At 37.3% G+C, this 16,559-nt stretch overlaps 1 protein-coding gene across 2 annotated transcripts in view; it reads left to right on the top strand.

The window, feature by feature from the left end:
- Pmp22 (peripheral myelin protein 22) overlaps window positions 1-2,129 on the top strand; it is a 33,183-nt gene extending 31,054 nt beyond the window's left edge. For both annotated transcript variants that reach the window (XM_076869548.1, XM_076869546.1), the window contains exon 5: window positions 787-2,129. In XM_076869548.1, coding sequence (XP_076725663.1) covers window positions 787-950 — 164 coding nt within the window. In that variant the 3' untranslated portion in view covers window positions 951-2,129. The remainder of the gene's footprint in view (window positions 1-786) is intronic.
- The last annotated feature ends 14,430 nt before the right edge of the window (window positions 2,130-16,559 follow it).

Below are 16,559 nucleotides of genomic sequence, written 5' to 3'. Positions count from 1 at the left end.
TGCCCAGGGCCAGAGGTGGAGGCTTTCTTCCCATACCAAAGAACTGCATTGGCAGGCCAAGGAGGGCTGGCCTGACTTACCTTTTAAAAAGGGCCAGACTGGCCCTTTTATCTGTGTTTGGGCTACAGGCCCAATCTTGGGGCCACCAAGTGAAATGGAGCTGGTCCTTGATAATCTTCTCCCTTTGTAACATTGCATCCCACCTGTATTGTCTTCTCCTTCCTCATTTCCTCCTCACCTCCTTTTCTTCTTCTCCTATGCCCATCAGTGCCCATAACCATAGCCAGCTCACTTTCATGGGGCAACCCTCCTAAGGAGACTGTAGACTCCAAAGGTCTGAAGAAAATTAATGCCTTTGCCGTGCCATGACACCAGTAATGGTACCATGTCATTTCCCTTCCATTGACTTCAGATCACGCCACTGTAGGGTGGTTCACAGATTTCCGGGAACCTCCAGGCCATTCACCCTTGGAAAGGGAGAGACAGGTTTCTCTTGCAACCTTCATGTTCACTTGTGGCCTGGGAGTTGACAACGGTGAAAGAAAAAAGAAATGGAGTAGAAAAATGCCGAGGACCTTCATGACCTCAGTAGCCTGGATTGGAACCAGAGAATAACTCTGTTTTGCTCTTTCCCATCTCGTCCAGCTGTCTCCTCTGGATTCTGAACCTGGAAGCAGATTCCTTCCAGAGCTAGAAATGGTCTCCCTGCACAGGGTTGAGGGGTGGTGGTGGAGAGGGGTTGTCCCAACATGAACTCTCCTTCACCTGCCTGTCCCTCTTTCCCAGGTCTGTGCGTGATGAGTGCGGCGGCCATCTACACGGTGAGGCACTACGAGTGGCATCTGAACTCTGACTACTCCTACGGCTTTGCCTACATCCTGGCCTGGGTGGCCTTCCCGCTGGCTCTTCTCAGCGGAGTCATCTATGTGATCTTACGGAAACGCGAATGATGTGCCCTGACGGTCCGTCTGAGGCTCTGAGCGTACACAGGGAAGGGAGGAAGGAAACCAGAAAACAGGAAAAAAAAATAAAAATAAAACAAATAAAAAACTAGCCAAAAGAACCCAAACTCAAGCCAAACCAAACAGAAAGCAGTTGAGGTGGGGGTGGGGGGAATTGCTGTTGATCAAAGATGTATATAATATCTATGGTTTATAAAACCTATTTATAACACTTTTTACATATATGTACATAGTATTGTTTGCTTTTTATGTTGACCATCAGCCTCGTGTTGAACCTTAAAGTAGCTAAGGAACTTTACACCCTAACCGTATAATCGAGCGCAGTATTTTTGTTGTTGGTTTTCAATCTTTTGTTTTGTCCAGAAATCAAGTAACTCGCATCTGGCCCCTTCTCTTTCATCTGAAAGAAGATACCTCCCTCCCACTCCACCTCACAGAAAACCAAAGGGTGGGGCTTGAACCCCAAATGCCCCCAAGCCCTTATATTGTGGGTGTCCCAGTGCATTTAACAGAAACATTCACTGCCTAAACCTCTGTGTGAAGCTCTAAGCATGCACAGACCAAACGCCCCAGACCGGAACCCTCGGCCAAAATACGGCCTGTGGCTTTAGAATACTTGCCCTTGCAGGTGGAGTACCTTGGTGGCCCGCATAAATGAGAAATCAGTGACAACAGACCTGTGAAATGGTGCTATGGATTTACCATTCCTTATGATCACTAATCATCTAAACGACTCACTGGAAATTCAATTAACAATTTTATGACATAAAATAGAAATGGAGACCTGAAAAATTCTGTGTAATATAAATGGTTTATAACCGCTTTTGTACCTAGCTAGGTTGCTGGTATTACTATAATTAATAAATCTTAAAAGTCTTCATCACTCCCACATTTTTTTCTTACGGTCGGAGCATCAGGACAAATGTCTAGACCTTTGGGACTTTGAATTCCCAGGGCTTGGCTGGGTCTAGAGTGTTCTATGCCTCCAAGGACTGTCTGGCAATGATTCGTATTGGCCACCAACTGTAGATGTATATACGGTGCCCTTCTGATGCTAAGACTCCAGACCTTATTATTATTATTATTATTTTTTTTTGCTTTGCTTTTTCTGATTTTATACCAACTGTGTGGACTAAGAAGCATTAAAATAAACATCAGAGTAACTCACTGATCTCTCTTGGTTTTTGTGGGGCCTGTGTATGGGGACAAGGGTGGGGAAAAGAGCTTCAAGGTTGAGATGGTGTCTGGGGTTGTAGTGTGGTGTTAAGGACCAGGATCACAGCTGTCCTACAGGCTAAGGGAAGCACATGATGCCTTCAGATGTCTGTGCAAATGTCTGCTAATTGAAGAGCTGGGAATCGTAGCTGAGACGAAGGCTGTAAATGGTCTGGAATTCCATTTTATTAAGCCCTCTTTCTGGGGGAAAGGAGGAAGGAAACCAGAAAACAGGAAAAAAATACACAGAGGTGTAAAATGAACTGGCCCAATATATCTGTGCTCAGATCCCTAATGTTCAGGTATGATACAGTGAAAGGTCTGAATTATGGCCACCTGGGGCCAGACTTCTGGATTAAAACATTAGTCAGTGCCAACTGAGCTCCTAACACCATCCTGAGACAGGGAAAAGGCAACCACGTCATCTGGCTCCAGGTTTGGGGGCTGTATCTCACAATTTTTATTTGTCAACTTTTATTGTCCTAACAGGTAGCCCAGGGAGCACAGGCCTGTAATCCCAGCCAATCCTGGGGCTGAGGCAGGAGGATCAAAAGATTAATGCTAGCCTCAGCAATTTTGTGGGGCTCTGAGCAACTTAGCAAGATCCTGTCTCAAACTAAAGCAAAAAAGTCCTCCACATCTCTCCACTCGGGTAACCCTGTTGCACTTTTAAGAAGTAATTTGCAAATAGGAATATAGCATTCTAACATCTCTACAGAGAATAAAATCTGAAGCCTATTTTCTACCTCATATTGACTTGCCAAAGGCCAACTGGTCATAAAACATAATTTCTTAAAGGAAAAAAAAAACAATGTCCAATACATATGCATCCATATAAATACTTTAAAAAATGTATACAAAAATGATCATACTGCTCACACCGTTCTACATCTTTTCTGATAAAAATTGGAAATCATTCTCTATTAACATGTACCTTATTCTTTTTTAATGAACCCTCAACTCATTCTTTTAAAATTCAATAGAATATTTTACTATATAGCTACACAAATCTTTACTTACCAGCTTCCAGTGATAGACACTTTGGTTGTGTCCTGTTTTATATTATTATCCAAAATGTTTCAATGAACACCCTTATAAATGAATATTGGTGAATTTTTGAAGTATGTCCAAGTATTTCATTCCTGCTAAGGTTGTTGCCAAGACAAAAGGATTTTTTTTTTAATTTAGTAGATATTGACAGCTTAGACTCCAGAAAAACTGCATCAACTTCACTTTCTATTTAGACCTGACTTTCTGCATGTAACTCTTGGGGTCCACCAAGAAAAAGGAGTGTTCAAATAAAAACACTTGAGTAGAAATAACTTATCTGTGACCAGTGCTCTGATATGATCTCACATCCTGAGTCAGTTTCATCACCCTGGGAACCTGTCTACTGTAGCCTAGTCTAAGTGTGGTCTAGTTTCTGATAGGCAGCAAACAATCTACTATGGCGAATATCACCAAGGAACTGGCATTTAGTACTCTAACTGTGGGTAATGGCATTTTCACTCTGTAATAAATACCATTACCCACAGCTAAAGTGCTAAATGCCATTATGCATCATTTTCCTTTTACCAAATCGGCATTTATTATTTGTGCAGATACCTAAAAATGATTCCCATGTTTAAAAACATAAAGTACACATTAACCACTAAAGTACTTACTCTTGAAAGAAAATGAACATTAGCTATTTTCAAAACACCAATAAACGCAAGAAGCCAACCTATGTAAATCACGACGAGTGTACATCTCGTTTTTGACAAAAATAAGTTCTATTTTTACCTTAATGCTATTATCAGCTTCTATGTTAGATCCTCCAACCTTATTTACATTCTCTATGAAATTTCTATTGTTACGTATAACTCAAAGACATTTAATTCAGAGGTTAAAGTCATGAGCTTAAGTATGAAACAGGATTCCCAACGAAAATTTGAACATAAATAATTGTAAACATCAGAGATGATTAAAACTTTTAAAACTGTAATATCTGGAACATAAATGATTCATAACCTAACAATAAAGTTATACAGAATGTCAAGGACAAAACAATATAAGGCAAAATAATATACTCGGAGTCAAACTGATTTTCCCCTCTTGAGTTAATTTGAAGGTCTGAAGTGTTGTTGTTTTTTTTTTTTTTTTGTTATTGTTAAAAATTCTAGGAAAGCTAAATTATATTTTAAAAAAAGAATCATGAAAATACTTATATTAAAAAAAAACATTCCTAAGCTTTATCTCCTCAAACCACAAAAATTGTATTTCATAATTAAACACATGTAGAGATTGGAAAGGGATTAGACTATATGGAGGAATCAAAATGAGCAGTTGAAAAAAATTAGCTTTAAAGTCAAAGAGTATTTGTAATTGACCATTCAAATTATTTCTTTAGCTTTGTTTTAGCAAAATAAAAATAAGTTTATAGATGGATAAATGAAGTTCACCAACATTAAGCAGCATCAATTTTAAGCTAAAAATTAAATCTATATTTGGCAGCAAAGAGATGAAATTTACCCACGGCAATTCTCTACTAATGCTTAATTAAAAGCATGAGGTGACATCTTTATAACACTCATGTTTTGTCAGATACTTTCTTGGCTTTAAAATGCTTTTTCACATATGCACAGAAATATAACAAGGCTAGGAACTATACTCTGTATTTTCTGTACAAGACATAGGGCTTTTGATATTGCCACCTTAGGAGTGAATATCAGTAGGGCCGTTAAGTTAAAGCTGGCCTAAAAAGTTTTCTAAATGCTACTGTTTCTAACTGATTAGGATCCTCGGGGTATTTATTTATTTATTTTAATTTTCCTGGGTAATGATTAGTTTCAGTTCTTTTTTCTGGCGATATATAAGAGAACTTACTGCGGATATATAAAGGGATCATCAGAAGCCTGCTGTCCAAGGATCCTTTTCAAGTGTTACGTATTTGAAAATCGGTTGCTCTACTACATATTAGTTTTCCCACTACTATCAAAAGAAGCCAAACATAATCTCACTTCACTGTCTTTTCTGCCAGAAGCATAGAAGCCACTGATGTTTACACACAGAAGATGGTTATTCTGAAGGTTCTAGAGAATCTCATTCAATAACCCTTGCAGAAGGGTTATTTTAATGATGTGAGATGATACGCTTACAGGTTGAGATGAAGTAAGGTGAATGACACAGGTATTGTGATGTAGTTGGAGTAGTACATAGGGATTACTTGAACCCAGGTACTGTGATACTGTGACAATTGAACTAACAATCAAAATGGTTACCAAATGACTAAAATGTGGGTAGCATATACAGATGGATACACTAAACAAAGATATTATTCGTTTCCCAGGAGGGACAGAGCAGGACAGTACAAAATTTTATTTCACTGTTCATGATGACACCTAATTTAAAACTTAATTATTTATTTTTTGAATTTTTCATTTAATATTTTCAGTGTTCAGTTGACTGTAAGTAGCAAACTGCAGGAAACGAAACTGTGAATAAGGGTGACCTGTGCTATCTATGAGAGAGAACAACCAAATGTTGTATTTATCAGAAAAAGACTTTCAAGCAGGCATTGAACAAAGAATTTAAATAAGAGAATTTATTTTAAAATAAATGGAAATTGTGTTGTGGCAAGTATAATTAATTTTTTTTAAAAAAACCATCAAATGTATTTAATGTTAAACATGAACTAGTAGAAGAAAGAATAAGTGAACTTGAAAATAGATGAACTGAAATGGCACATAAACTGAAGAACAAGGAGAAAAAAAAAGAATGAGCAAAAAATGAGAGTCTTAAAGATTTATCCAAGAATGAATGCATTATATATGACTATCCAGTTTCCCGCAGAAAGAAAAAACTTATGAGCCATGCAGAGAAACAGAAAAAATATGGCCCATGCACTGGGAATGAAAAGGAAAAAAAGCAAGCAAGCAGCAGATAGAGTAGTTCCCTTTCTCCTTGAGTGATACATTCCAAGGCCTGTAGCAGGTGCTTAAAACTGTGGAAACTTATATATATATAAAGAGAGCTGGATAGTATCTTCTTCCTGAAGAACAGGGAGAGAGAAACACCATTAAGTTCATGAACCGTGAGAGAAAAATGACTCCTCAAATACAAGGGAAACCCAATGAGATTGACAGCTGATTTCCTAGAAGAAATGATGAAGGACAAGAGGTAGCTGGACAATGTATTTAAAGCACACAAAGAAAAAACAAGTGTACGAGAATCTTCTCTCCAGTAATGCTATCTTTCAAAATTAAGGTCAAATGTACTCCCAGATAAACAAAAACTGAGAAATTTGTTCTGGCAAGCCCATTTTTACCAAAAAAAAAAAAAAAAAAAAAACTAGAGAAGTTTGTTGGGCTGAAAGCCAGTGACCACAGTGGGAAACTTGAATCCATCATACCCCACCACACACACACACACACACACACACACACACCACAAACCCACAAAGAACGCTGGTATTTTTCTTATTTCTTAACTGGTTTTAAAATCAAGTGTATAACAAAGCATGTATGTAATGTATTATTGAGCCTATCGCATATAAGATAATAGGTCTATGCTACATTGATCAATAATAACACAAAGGGAGCCTGTGGGGGCAAAGTTGTTTTGGGCTAAAGCAATGAATACCAATGGAAAAGTAATTAAACAATATATTACTGGGTTATGACATTAATAGATGCACTATGTATAATAACAATAACACCACAAAAAAAAGCAGGGAAAGAAAATAGAACTGTATAGCACTAATTTCTACATATCACTGAAATTAAGGTAGTATTTTTTCCACGTGAACCATTAAAAAGTTTAAAATGCTAATCAGAAAATACTCCTTGAATGGCAAAAGAAAGCAGTAAAGAAGGAACAGAGAGAGAGAGAGAGAGAGAGAGAGAGAGAGAGAAGTAAAATTGTGACCTAGTCAACCCTGTTTCTTTAACCTTGGGGATCATAGCCAATGATCATACCAGATGACATTGGACCAAAGAGGCATGACTTGATTCAGAGGCCAGTGAAGGAAGGAACAGGAGTGTAGCTCTCAAATCAATCCTCCCCACATCCAGTAAGCAAAAGTAGTTCATATGTCTTCTTAAAATAGGAAGGGTCAGGCTAATGTAGTTAATGCAAGGAAAAAAATGCATCATAGTAAAATTCCTGAACGTAGCCAGGCACAGAGGTGCACCCCTGTCATCCCAGCTCTTGGGAGGCTGAGGCAGGAGGATCACAAGTTCAAAGCCAGCCTCAACAAAAACAAGGCACTGAGCAAATCAGTGAGACCCTGTCTCTAAATAAAATATGCAAAAGGGCTGGGGATGTGACTTAGTGGTTGAGAGCCCCTGAGTTTAATCCAAAAAAAAAAAAAATGCTGAAAGTCCAAAATAAGGAGGAAATGTGAGCAGAATATTTATAACTATTCCAGGAAGATGACACCATATCTCTGAGAGTTTAATCACCCCCTCCTTTGACCATATTTGTTACTTCTAGGGATGCCATAGAAATTGTAAACTGCCATGGCGTTAGTAGGAGGGAGCTCTACTAAGGAAAAGCATTAAAATGAAATTTGGAGGGCAAAGACTGGTCAAGAGGACATCCAAATCAGCTTACACCAGTTTGGTTTTGCTGAGCCCAGCATCCTGCTTCAGCCTTCCCCGTTTAAGATAATGGTGGTTTCCTGTTTTCTTCAGAGACTCTCCATTGACATAAATCATACGTTCTTGGTGCACTGATCATGCAGAGGTGTTCAGGTCAAGAGCCAGAGACAGAAGCAAAGAGAAAGAAAAGAGAGAGAAAAATGCATTGTAGGGCAGAAAGTAAAATATGACAGACTGAAATTCAAATATATCAATAATATTAAATAATCATAATATAATTATAATAAAGCAGTCAAAATTCAAAGATTGTCAGACTGGACTTAGAGAAAAAAAAAAATGATCCAAGTAGATTTTGTCTATGAGACACATTTAAGACTCAAAGATATAGGTTGAAAGTAAAAGTATAATACATCATGTCCACAGAATAAAAAACAAAACATCACATGATTGTTTCAAATAGGCTCAGAAAACGTATTTGACAAAATCCAAGATGCAAAAGTATGAAGTTGACCCTTATCTAACACATAAGCAAAGATTAATTCAAAATGGACCAAAGACCTAAATGTAAGAATAAAGACATAAAAATTTTAGAAGAAAACAAGGGTAAGTCGTGTTGACTTTGGATTTGGCAAAGGATTCTTGGATATAACACTAAAAGCATGAGCATCAAAAGAGAATAATATCAATAAATTGGATTTCATCAAAATAAAAAGAATTGTGCTTTAAAGGATATCATGAAATTCTGGGTTTGGGGGTGGTCAGGGAGTGAAATGGAGTAAATTAAAGTTCATTTATGTTTGATTTTGTCAAAATGAACCCAACTACTATGTATACCTATAGTGCACTAATAAAAGGGGACGGGGGTGGGGGGTGGGGGAGGACACCATGAATAAAGTGAAAAGACAATCTACCAAATAGAAGAAGATATTTGCAAATTACAGATCAAATAAGGGACTTGCGTATAGTCTGTGTGATGAAGACTTACAACTCAATAATCAAAAGGCAAACCAATTTAAAAATGGGCAGACCACTTGATTAAACACTTTTCCAAGGAAGATATACAAATGGCCCGTAAGCATATAAAAAGATGCTCAGCATTACTACTCATCAGAGGGAGTGCATATCAAATCCACAATGAGATATCCTTTCACACCCACTAGGCTAGTTAAAATCAAAATGCCGATGAGAACACATGTTAGTGAGATTGTGGAAGAACGGGAGCTCTAATATAATACTCACGGGAGTGTATAAATGGGGCATCCACTTTGGAAAACATTCTGGCAATTCCTTAAAGGATTAAACATAGATATAACCCAGAAGTTCATACTTAGATGTAAACCAAAAGAAACAAACACAAATGCCCACAGAAAAACTCGGACACAGATGTTTATGGCAGCTCTCCATTCATTGTGGCTCCAAGGTGGAAACAGCCAAATGTCCATTAACTGATGAATGAACACAATTGTTATAGCCATGTTGTTATCTATGAAAAGCAACAATGTATTGCTACATGCAAGAATTAACCTTGAAAATGGGATACTTCGTGAAAAAAAGCTGGTCAAAAAGAACTACTTATTATATGATTCCATTCATAGGAAAGTCTAGAACAGGTAAATCCATAGAGAGACAGAAAATAGATTAGTGGTTGGTTAGGGCTGAGAGGTGGGTAGGGACAGGATTGTAGTAGCTAAAGGGCATGACATTTCCTCTTGAGGTGGTGAAAATGTTTTATTAAAATTAACTTTAGTGGTGGTTACACTTATTTTTTGCAAAGGTAAATGTACTCAGAAACAACAAATTTTATGCTTCAAGTGGGTTAATTGTATGGCAGTAAAGATGGTAAAGAGGAGACAGCTGCCTGCTCCAGCTGTTCCCAAATGTCTCATTAAGTCTGTTTTTTTTTTTTTTTTTCAGTGTAAAAAAAGAAAAGGCATCTTTTATTTTTGTGGTTCTGGTCAGTTTTTTTAAAAAGAAATGAGATACTTCGTCCTTCTGAGCGCTATCAAACAAAACTGGACCTTGGACGTGAACAGTTAACACATTTCTTCACTTGCAAAATCTTGTGCTTTCTCAGGGGATTGTTTGGATGACATTTATTTTCCATCCTTGAGCGCTTCTGAGAAATATTTCAATCTTAGGAATTTACAGAAATGGAGTTTTGATTAGAAACTGTACTTTCCGCAGCTACTTTCTGCTCTGCTCTCAGACTCTGGGAGTGCATTGTTTACAAAATGCTGAATACTCTGAGGGAAATAGCTGCTCTGCCTGGTAGGAATTGCTTCTTTGCATGTTTTTTTTCTCTGGGATCTTGTACTCTTAACTTCCTAGTAGCTTTGACTCTTATTTTGCCTCCCCAACTCTTTTGGGTTCGTAAGACTCTGTTTAGTTTTTCTGCCCTATTCTTCCCTATGCATATTCTTCCGGGACAGGTTTTTCCAACCTCTTGATCTGCTGTTTATTAGTTGGTAAATTCTTTGAAAGAACATTCAGGAAGAAGTGTTGGGGTCCTTTCAGCGGGTTTTCTTCTCTTGGAACTGCTGAATTCTCAAGTATCTTCCAATGCTCTCAAATTATGTGTTGTTTGTTTGTTTGTTTTTAGTTTGGTTTTTGTTTTAATCCAGATTTTCTGATAATTCTCAGCTATACAAGTTTTTATGCTATAAGAATTATACAGGAAGGCCTTTTTATTTTGAAAGCAAAAATTAACTTTTCATTTTGAAAGAGAAAGTCAATTTATAAATTAATTGGGAGACATTGAATAATTAAGTGTTGCTGATTTTTCTTGAGGATTTGATACAACTCTGTAATTAAAACTCCTCACTCTTGGACAGTTATCCTGTCAACCAAAGGATAGTACTCTGGCACCTTTTTTAAATATATGTTCCCTAATTTGTGTCCTCTTTAAGTATTCAAATTCCTAATTTATTATGATAATTTATTTTCAAGAAGTCTTATCTTTTATTCATAATTTCAATTTTATTTTCAGATAGTTAGGCAAGCATTTCTAATAGTTTTTCTAAATTCCCCATACTATGTTTCCTATTTCTATTTTTGCATGTTTATATTTTCTCATTTTTTATTTATTCATCTTGGCAATGGTTTGTTTCTGTTATTTTACTAAAAATATTGTATTTATCATTTTCACATATTTTTCTAATCTTTTAGCATTTTTATTTATTTTTTTGCCTTTCCCTTCAGTTTTCATTCAATTTGTTACTATTTTTTGCCAACTTGTCTTCTGATCTCTAATAATTTGTTGCTAAATATATATAAAAATTACAGATTAAAATAAGATACTTTTCTGGTATTAAATTGGAAAAGAAACATTAGTATAGATCATCAATTGATATAATTTGTGCATAGATACCCAAATTATGATATATGAAAATATCCTCTGACTAGCAATTCTACATTTAGATTTTACTTTAAAGGAAAAACCAACACCACATGAAAGATTCAGTTAAATAAAAAGTATTTATTTCAGACTTGTTTAAAAGAGGGAAACACAGAAATAATTAAAAAAATGTTTAAAGAAATGAAGATGCATCCATAAAATGGAATACCATGAAGCCATTAAAAATATTTATTAAAATGGGGCTGGAGCTGTGGCTCAGGGGTAGAGCACTTGCCTGGCATGGGTGAGGCCCTGGGTTTGATCCTCACCAACACATATAAATAAATAAAAGATTCATTGACAACTAAAAAAAAAAAAATCTTTAAAAAAATGGCAATACAATATATCATAAGATGATAATGATGAGTTATAAAATAGTATTTAATATTTAAAATTCAACTTTATCAGTATAACAATTTGACATATTTATGAGAGTACAATGATGTTTTGGTATATGCATACATTGTATAATGATCAAATTAGTACGTCTGTCAGCTTAAATATTCACCATTTATTTATTAGAACATTTGAAATCCTCTATTCTAGCTATGAAAATATATGATGCATTGTTGCTAACTATAGTCACCCTATTGTGCAATAAAGCACCAGAGCTTATTCTTACATTTAAGGTGCACTTATAGTCCAAGCTCTCTTCATTCCTCCCCCTCCCCACTCTTCCCAGGCTCTGATAATTTCTATGAGATTATTATTAATTTTTTTAGATTCCACATATGAGTGAGGTCATGCAGTATGTCAGTATAATTCTTCTTATTTTGCCTAAACTCAGCATGCTTTTGTTGATCATCTACAATACTGCAATGAGTTTAGTGTATCCAACTTTGACCAAGCTACACTCCCTGGGAGACACAGCACTTCTCTAAATGGGATTGTAACAGAAATCAGAGTTTTAGTAGAGTCATGGATCTCTAGTCACATGTGAAAAACAATAAAATCCTTAGGTCACTTTAAAAAAAGTTTATTTGTGAACATATTCTCTTCCCTTCTAAGAACTTTTAGATATGGCTCCTTCTTACAAATCTCCCATGGAATCTACAGAAGGTACTCCTGAGTATTGCTGATGAATCTTGATTCTTAACTTTGATGTTCAACCTGCTCAGGTGGCTGGACTGTGTCCGTGTTATATGTGTGTGTGTGTGTGTGTGTTGAACTTGAAAATGTGGTATGAGCTCAGTCTCTCTAGTATAAGCAAAATGTCAGTTTATTTTATTGATGACTATGTGGAAGTAGTCATTTTCTATACATTTGGCAGTTTCACATCATGCACTTCTTTGTAAGTGACATTACACATGCACTTTTTTGCAAGTGACTTTTGTGAATTGCAAGACAATTCACCATGGATGGGATCTATTGATTTCACATGATTGATAATGCCTTTTAGATTATATCACTCATGATGTAGTTTGTGAATTCCAAAATTTAAATCTTCAAGTTTAGAGTTTCAAGAGATATTATTTGGGGGATTTTATTGGTCCTCTTTTTTTTTTTTTTTTAATTTTTGAAATTCCAAATGAAGACAAAAGCAATGTAAGAATTTAAATGCCTAAGTTTTATTAACACATCACAGATGTAGAATATAAAATTTTCAATATGTGGATTCATCTTATCCAGGTGTGTAGGTTCAAGAGTTGAAGAGGTCTGGCAATCACCTTGAGACATCCTCCTAATTAGTTACAACCTAAATCTCTGAGAAATATATGGTGAGTCCACATTTCAGACGAATTCCAGCCAAGAAACATTTCCTAATTGGCCATTGTGGTGTTGAATAAAGAGTGATTCCATCTACTTTTTTGTTCTTCTGGGCTCCATTAGGTATTTCCCAGGATAATTCTATTGCTCTGCTAAATTATGAAAAACAGCAGAAGCAAAATCTGGAGCATTTTTGTGAGACATGTAGCATCGTCTAAATTCATCCTCTTCATCCAAAAGCAGATAAATGTTCTTTCATTATTTTAGCTCCTGAAGCATTGGAAAAGCTTTCATTACCTATGTAGATAGGTGATATGGGTCTGAACAGTTGAAATTATAGGTGTTTAGATTTTTCACAACTGAGAGATAATTCAAGAAGGCATTATTTACAATTTATGGGATTCAAGATATTTTGAGCCAGGAAATCCCCTTTGGCCAATAACATGGAGGGATCATTTGTTCTTGTTCTTCTTACTTGATTTGAAATTTACAAACTGAAGAATTTGAAGAAAAATTCATTCTCTTAATTTCTCCTTCCCCAACTATTCTTTTGCATTAAGTACAAGATACTTTTCTTGGGGGCCGAAATGAACCAAATTACTGTTTCTATCTCTAGACCTCAGGGCAAAAGGACCCAGAGTGCCATCCTTGGCTTTAGTGGCTGGTCATTGACCAGGAAGCACCTGAGAGTGTTCGGAATTTCTTCCTTTCATCTTTGGAGCCTGTTGGTCCTGCTGCACTTATATGCATTAAGAGACATACTTATTCACAGACTGGGAAGCATTAAGGGGGCGGGAGTCTGGTATGCAACTTTGCTTACACTCAAAGTTTTTTTAACCATGCTGTTTCAGATGAAGTCACAGATGAGCCGAGAGAACAGGATTGATCGTCCACAAGAACTGAAAGAAAAGTCTCATTCTGGGCCTCATCTAGTTCCATTAAGGTTGGAACATTCAGAGACCTCCTGTCTAGCAAAGAAACAAAAGTAGCTTCTTAATGATTTCTCTGACTTAGGGATAAAGTGTCCTTGGTGTTCATAAAATTAATCCCATTGTTGTATCCACAATTACAACAATGGTGTTTCCTTTTTTATTTCCCTGCCGCAGTCTGGCTGGGCACAAAATCACGAGCCACTCACACCTTGTAGATTCAAACAGCAACTCTTTATTCTCGAACTGTCACCGGCACTCTACACGCACGTTCTGGGCAAAATCCACACACTCCACCGGGCTCTGAATCCCAAATACTCTCTGAATCCCGCGAGAACTCAACCGGAACTCAAGGAGTGGGCGCGCCTGAGGCAGCAGGATACGCCCTATTCCCAGCAGGGTACACCTTAAACCTGGAACCACCCTAAACCCAAGGAGCGGGATACTCCCTAATCCTAGCAGGATACACCCTAAACCTGGATCCGCCCTGGTCCTTGAACAAGGTCACCTTTCATGCAATGTCACTGCAAATGACCTGGGTCATGCCATGCGTCATACCTACTTGGCAATGGCTCTCAGCATTTCCCAGTTTTTAATAGACTGTTTTTAGGAACATATTTGTCTTGCCATTAAAATCCATGAAGACTGGGCTGGGGATGTGGCTCAAACAGTAGCGCGCTTGTCTGGCATGCGTGAGGCCTGGGTTCAATCCTCAGCACCATATACAAACAAAGATGTTGTGTCCGCAGAAAACTAAAAAATAAATATTAAAATTCTCTCTCTCTCTAAAAAAAAAAAAAAAAAAATCCATGAAGACCCTGGAGGCAGCTCTAGGTGAACTGGAGGTTAGAGCCTGGGGTTCAGGCATCCTGCATTCAAATTACAGCTCTTTCACTGACTAACTGTCCAAGTTCAGCATAATTAACCTTTCTAAGATGATGAAAGTATCTGTATCACAGAGTTGGGTATTGTTTGACATAATACTGGCAAATAGCAAGTGCCTAATATATGTTAGTTATTATTATTGTTGTTGTTGTTTTTATTAGACCCAGTTTGTCTTTGAGAATTTAAATTCTTTCATTTCAGTCCCTTAACTCTCTTCCTTGTTTCTACCGGCTCTGACTCACCCTTACAGCTTGCTGACAACTGTAAGATGCATAATTAGGCAATTTTTGTACTCTGTACAAGATAGAAACATTATAAAATCATTCCATGCATTAAATCATTTAATCATTGTTCATTTCATGTTGTAAAGTGTAATATTACTAAAATATAATTGGCTAGTGTTTTAGTCAGTTTTTGAGTCATTGTGACCCAAAGATCTGACAAGAACAATTTAGAGGAGTAAAAGTTATTTTGGCTCATCATTTCAGAGATTTAGTCCATGGTTGGCCGACTCCGTATCTCTAGGCATGAAAACGGAGCAGAACATCATGGAGGAAGGGAAGCACCTCAGGACATGGCAGTCAGAAAACAGAGAGCTCTGCTTACCAGGGACAAAATATTGATCCCCAAAAGCATGCCTCCAGTGATCTACTTCCTCCAGCCACACCATTCCTGCTTACGGCTACCACCCAGTTAATCCACATCAGTAGAGGAGTAGGTTCTTACTCTCAGCATCTAATCATCTCACCTCTGAACATTCTTACACTGTCTCACACATGAGCTTTTGGGGGACACCTCATATCTAAACCATAACAGTTAAGGTTGGGCAGAATAAACAGCCATATTGTTTATAAACTAATGTTAATTTATTTGTTCATTTGTTAATTATGCACAATAAAGACCCTCTGGAAGATGACCAAAATGACAGCATAGTTCTTCCTTTAAGAAGTTTACAGCATTGGGGATGCAGTTTTTGTGGAACAGTTCCCTAGCATGTGTAAAATCCTGGGTTCAATCCTCAGCACTGAAAGAAAAAGGAAGGAGAAGCAAGAGAAGTTTATAAACTTGGTATAGATAGTGCTTTAGACTGTTGAGAATGTATTGGTGTAATGAAGGGGTCATATAACTGAAAAACCAGCCTCTACCTCAGAGCAAAGCCTGTCCAAGGAAGGGACATCACCTTTGTCCTTGGAAAAGCCCGCAGAGCACTCCTAGGCACATTCCCACCCTGCTAAGTTGTTTATCTACAAAAAACAGGAGAGATCTGCTGGCTAGGTGGGGATCCATAGCAACCCCCTAGCAGCCACCAATCAGCATGAGACAGGGAAATACCTGGGATGCCAGATGACCCTCCCAGTAGTTAATGGTGGTTGATAACATGTTGGGAAACCATGTAGTTTAGCATGAACACCCCTCTTGGCTTAAACCAATCAGTTCAAATGAATACCCCTTTTGTACTTACCAATCACCCCTACCAAACTTGTTCCCGCCAGTGAATGTGCTAATCATGTTTTAGAGTTTTTATTTGATTTTCCTGCGGTGTGTGATGATTTGCTAAGAGATGCTATGATGTATGTGAAGTCCCTGCCTTCTCCAAAGAATGTATAAAACTGCTGCAAACCCTGGGCTCGGGGCCTCTCAGCGTCACCAGTTGCTGTGTGTGCGCGCAGAGGACTGAGCTAGCTTGCAATAAACACCTCTTTGCTGTTTACATTGATCTTGGTCTCTGGTGGTCTTTTGGGGGTCCCGAATTCGAGCATAACATAACATCAGTCAGAGAACCAGCAATACTTGAGTTTTGCCTATAATGCTCTCTATTCACAAATAAAATGTGCGAGATTTATCACAGCATTATATCATCTTCCTATGCAGCTCATTTTATCATGTA

This window comes from Callospermophilus lateralis, chromosome 11 (genome assembly GCF_048772815.1).
Source record: "Callospermophilus lateralis isolate mCalLat2 chromosome 11, mCalLat2.hap1, whole genome shotgun sequence".
In the NCBI taxonomy this organism is placed as follows: domain Eukaryota; kingdom Metazoa; phylum Chordata; class Mammalia; order Rodentia; family Sciuridae; genus Callospermophilus; species Callospermophilus lateralis.
The sequence above is the reverse complement of the archived record's forward strand: the minus strand, read 5'-3'. Positions and strand labels throughout refer to the sequence as shown.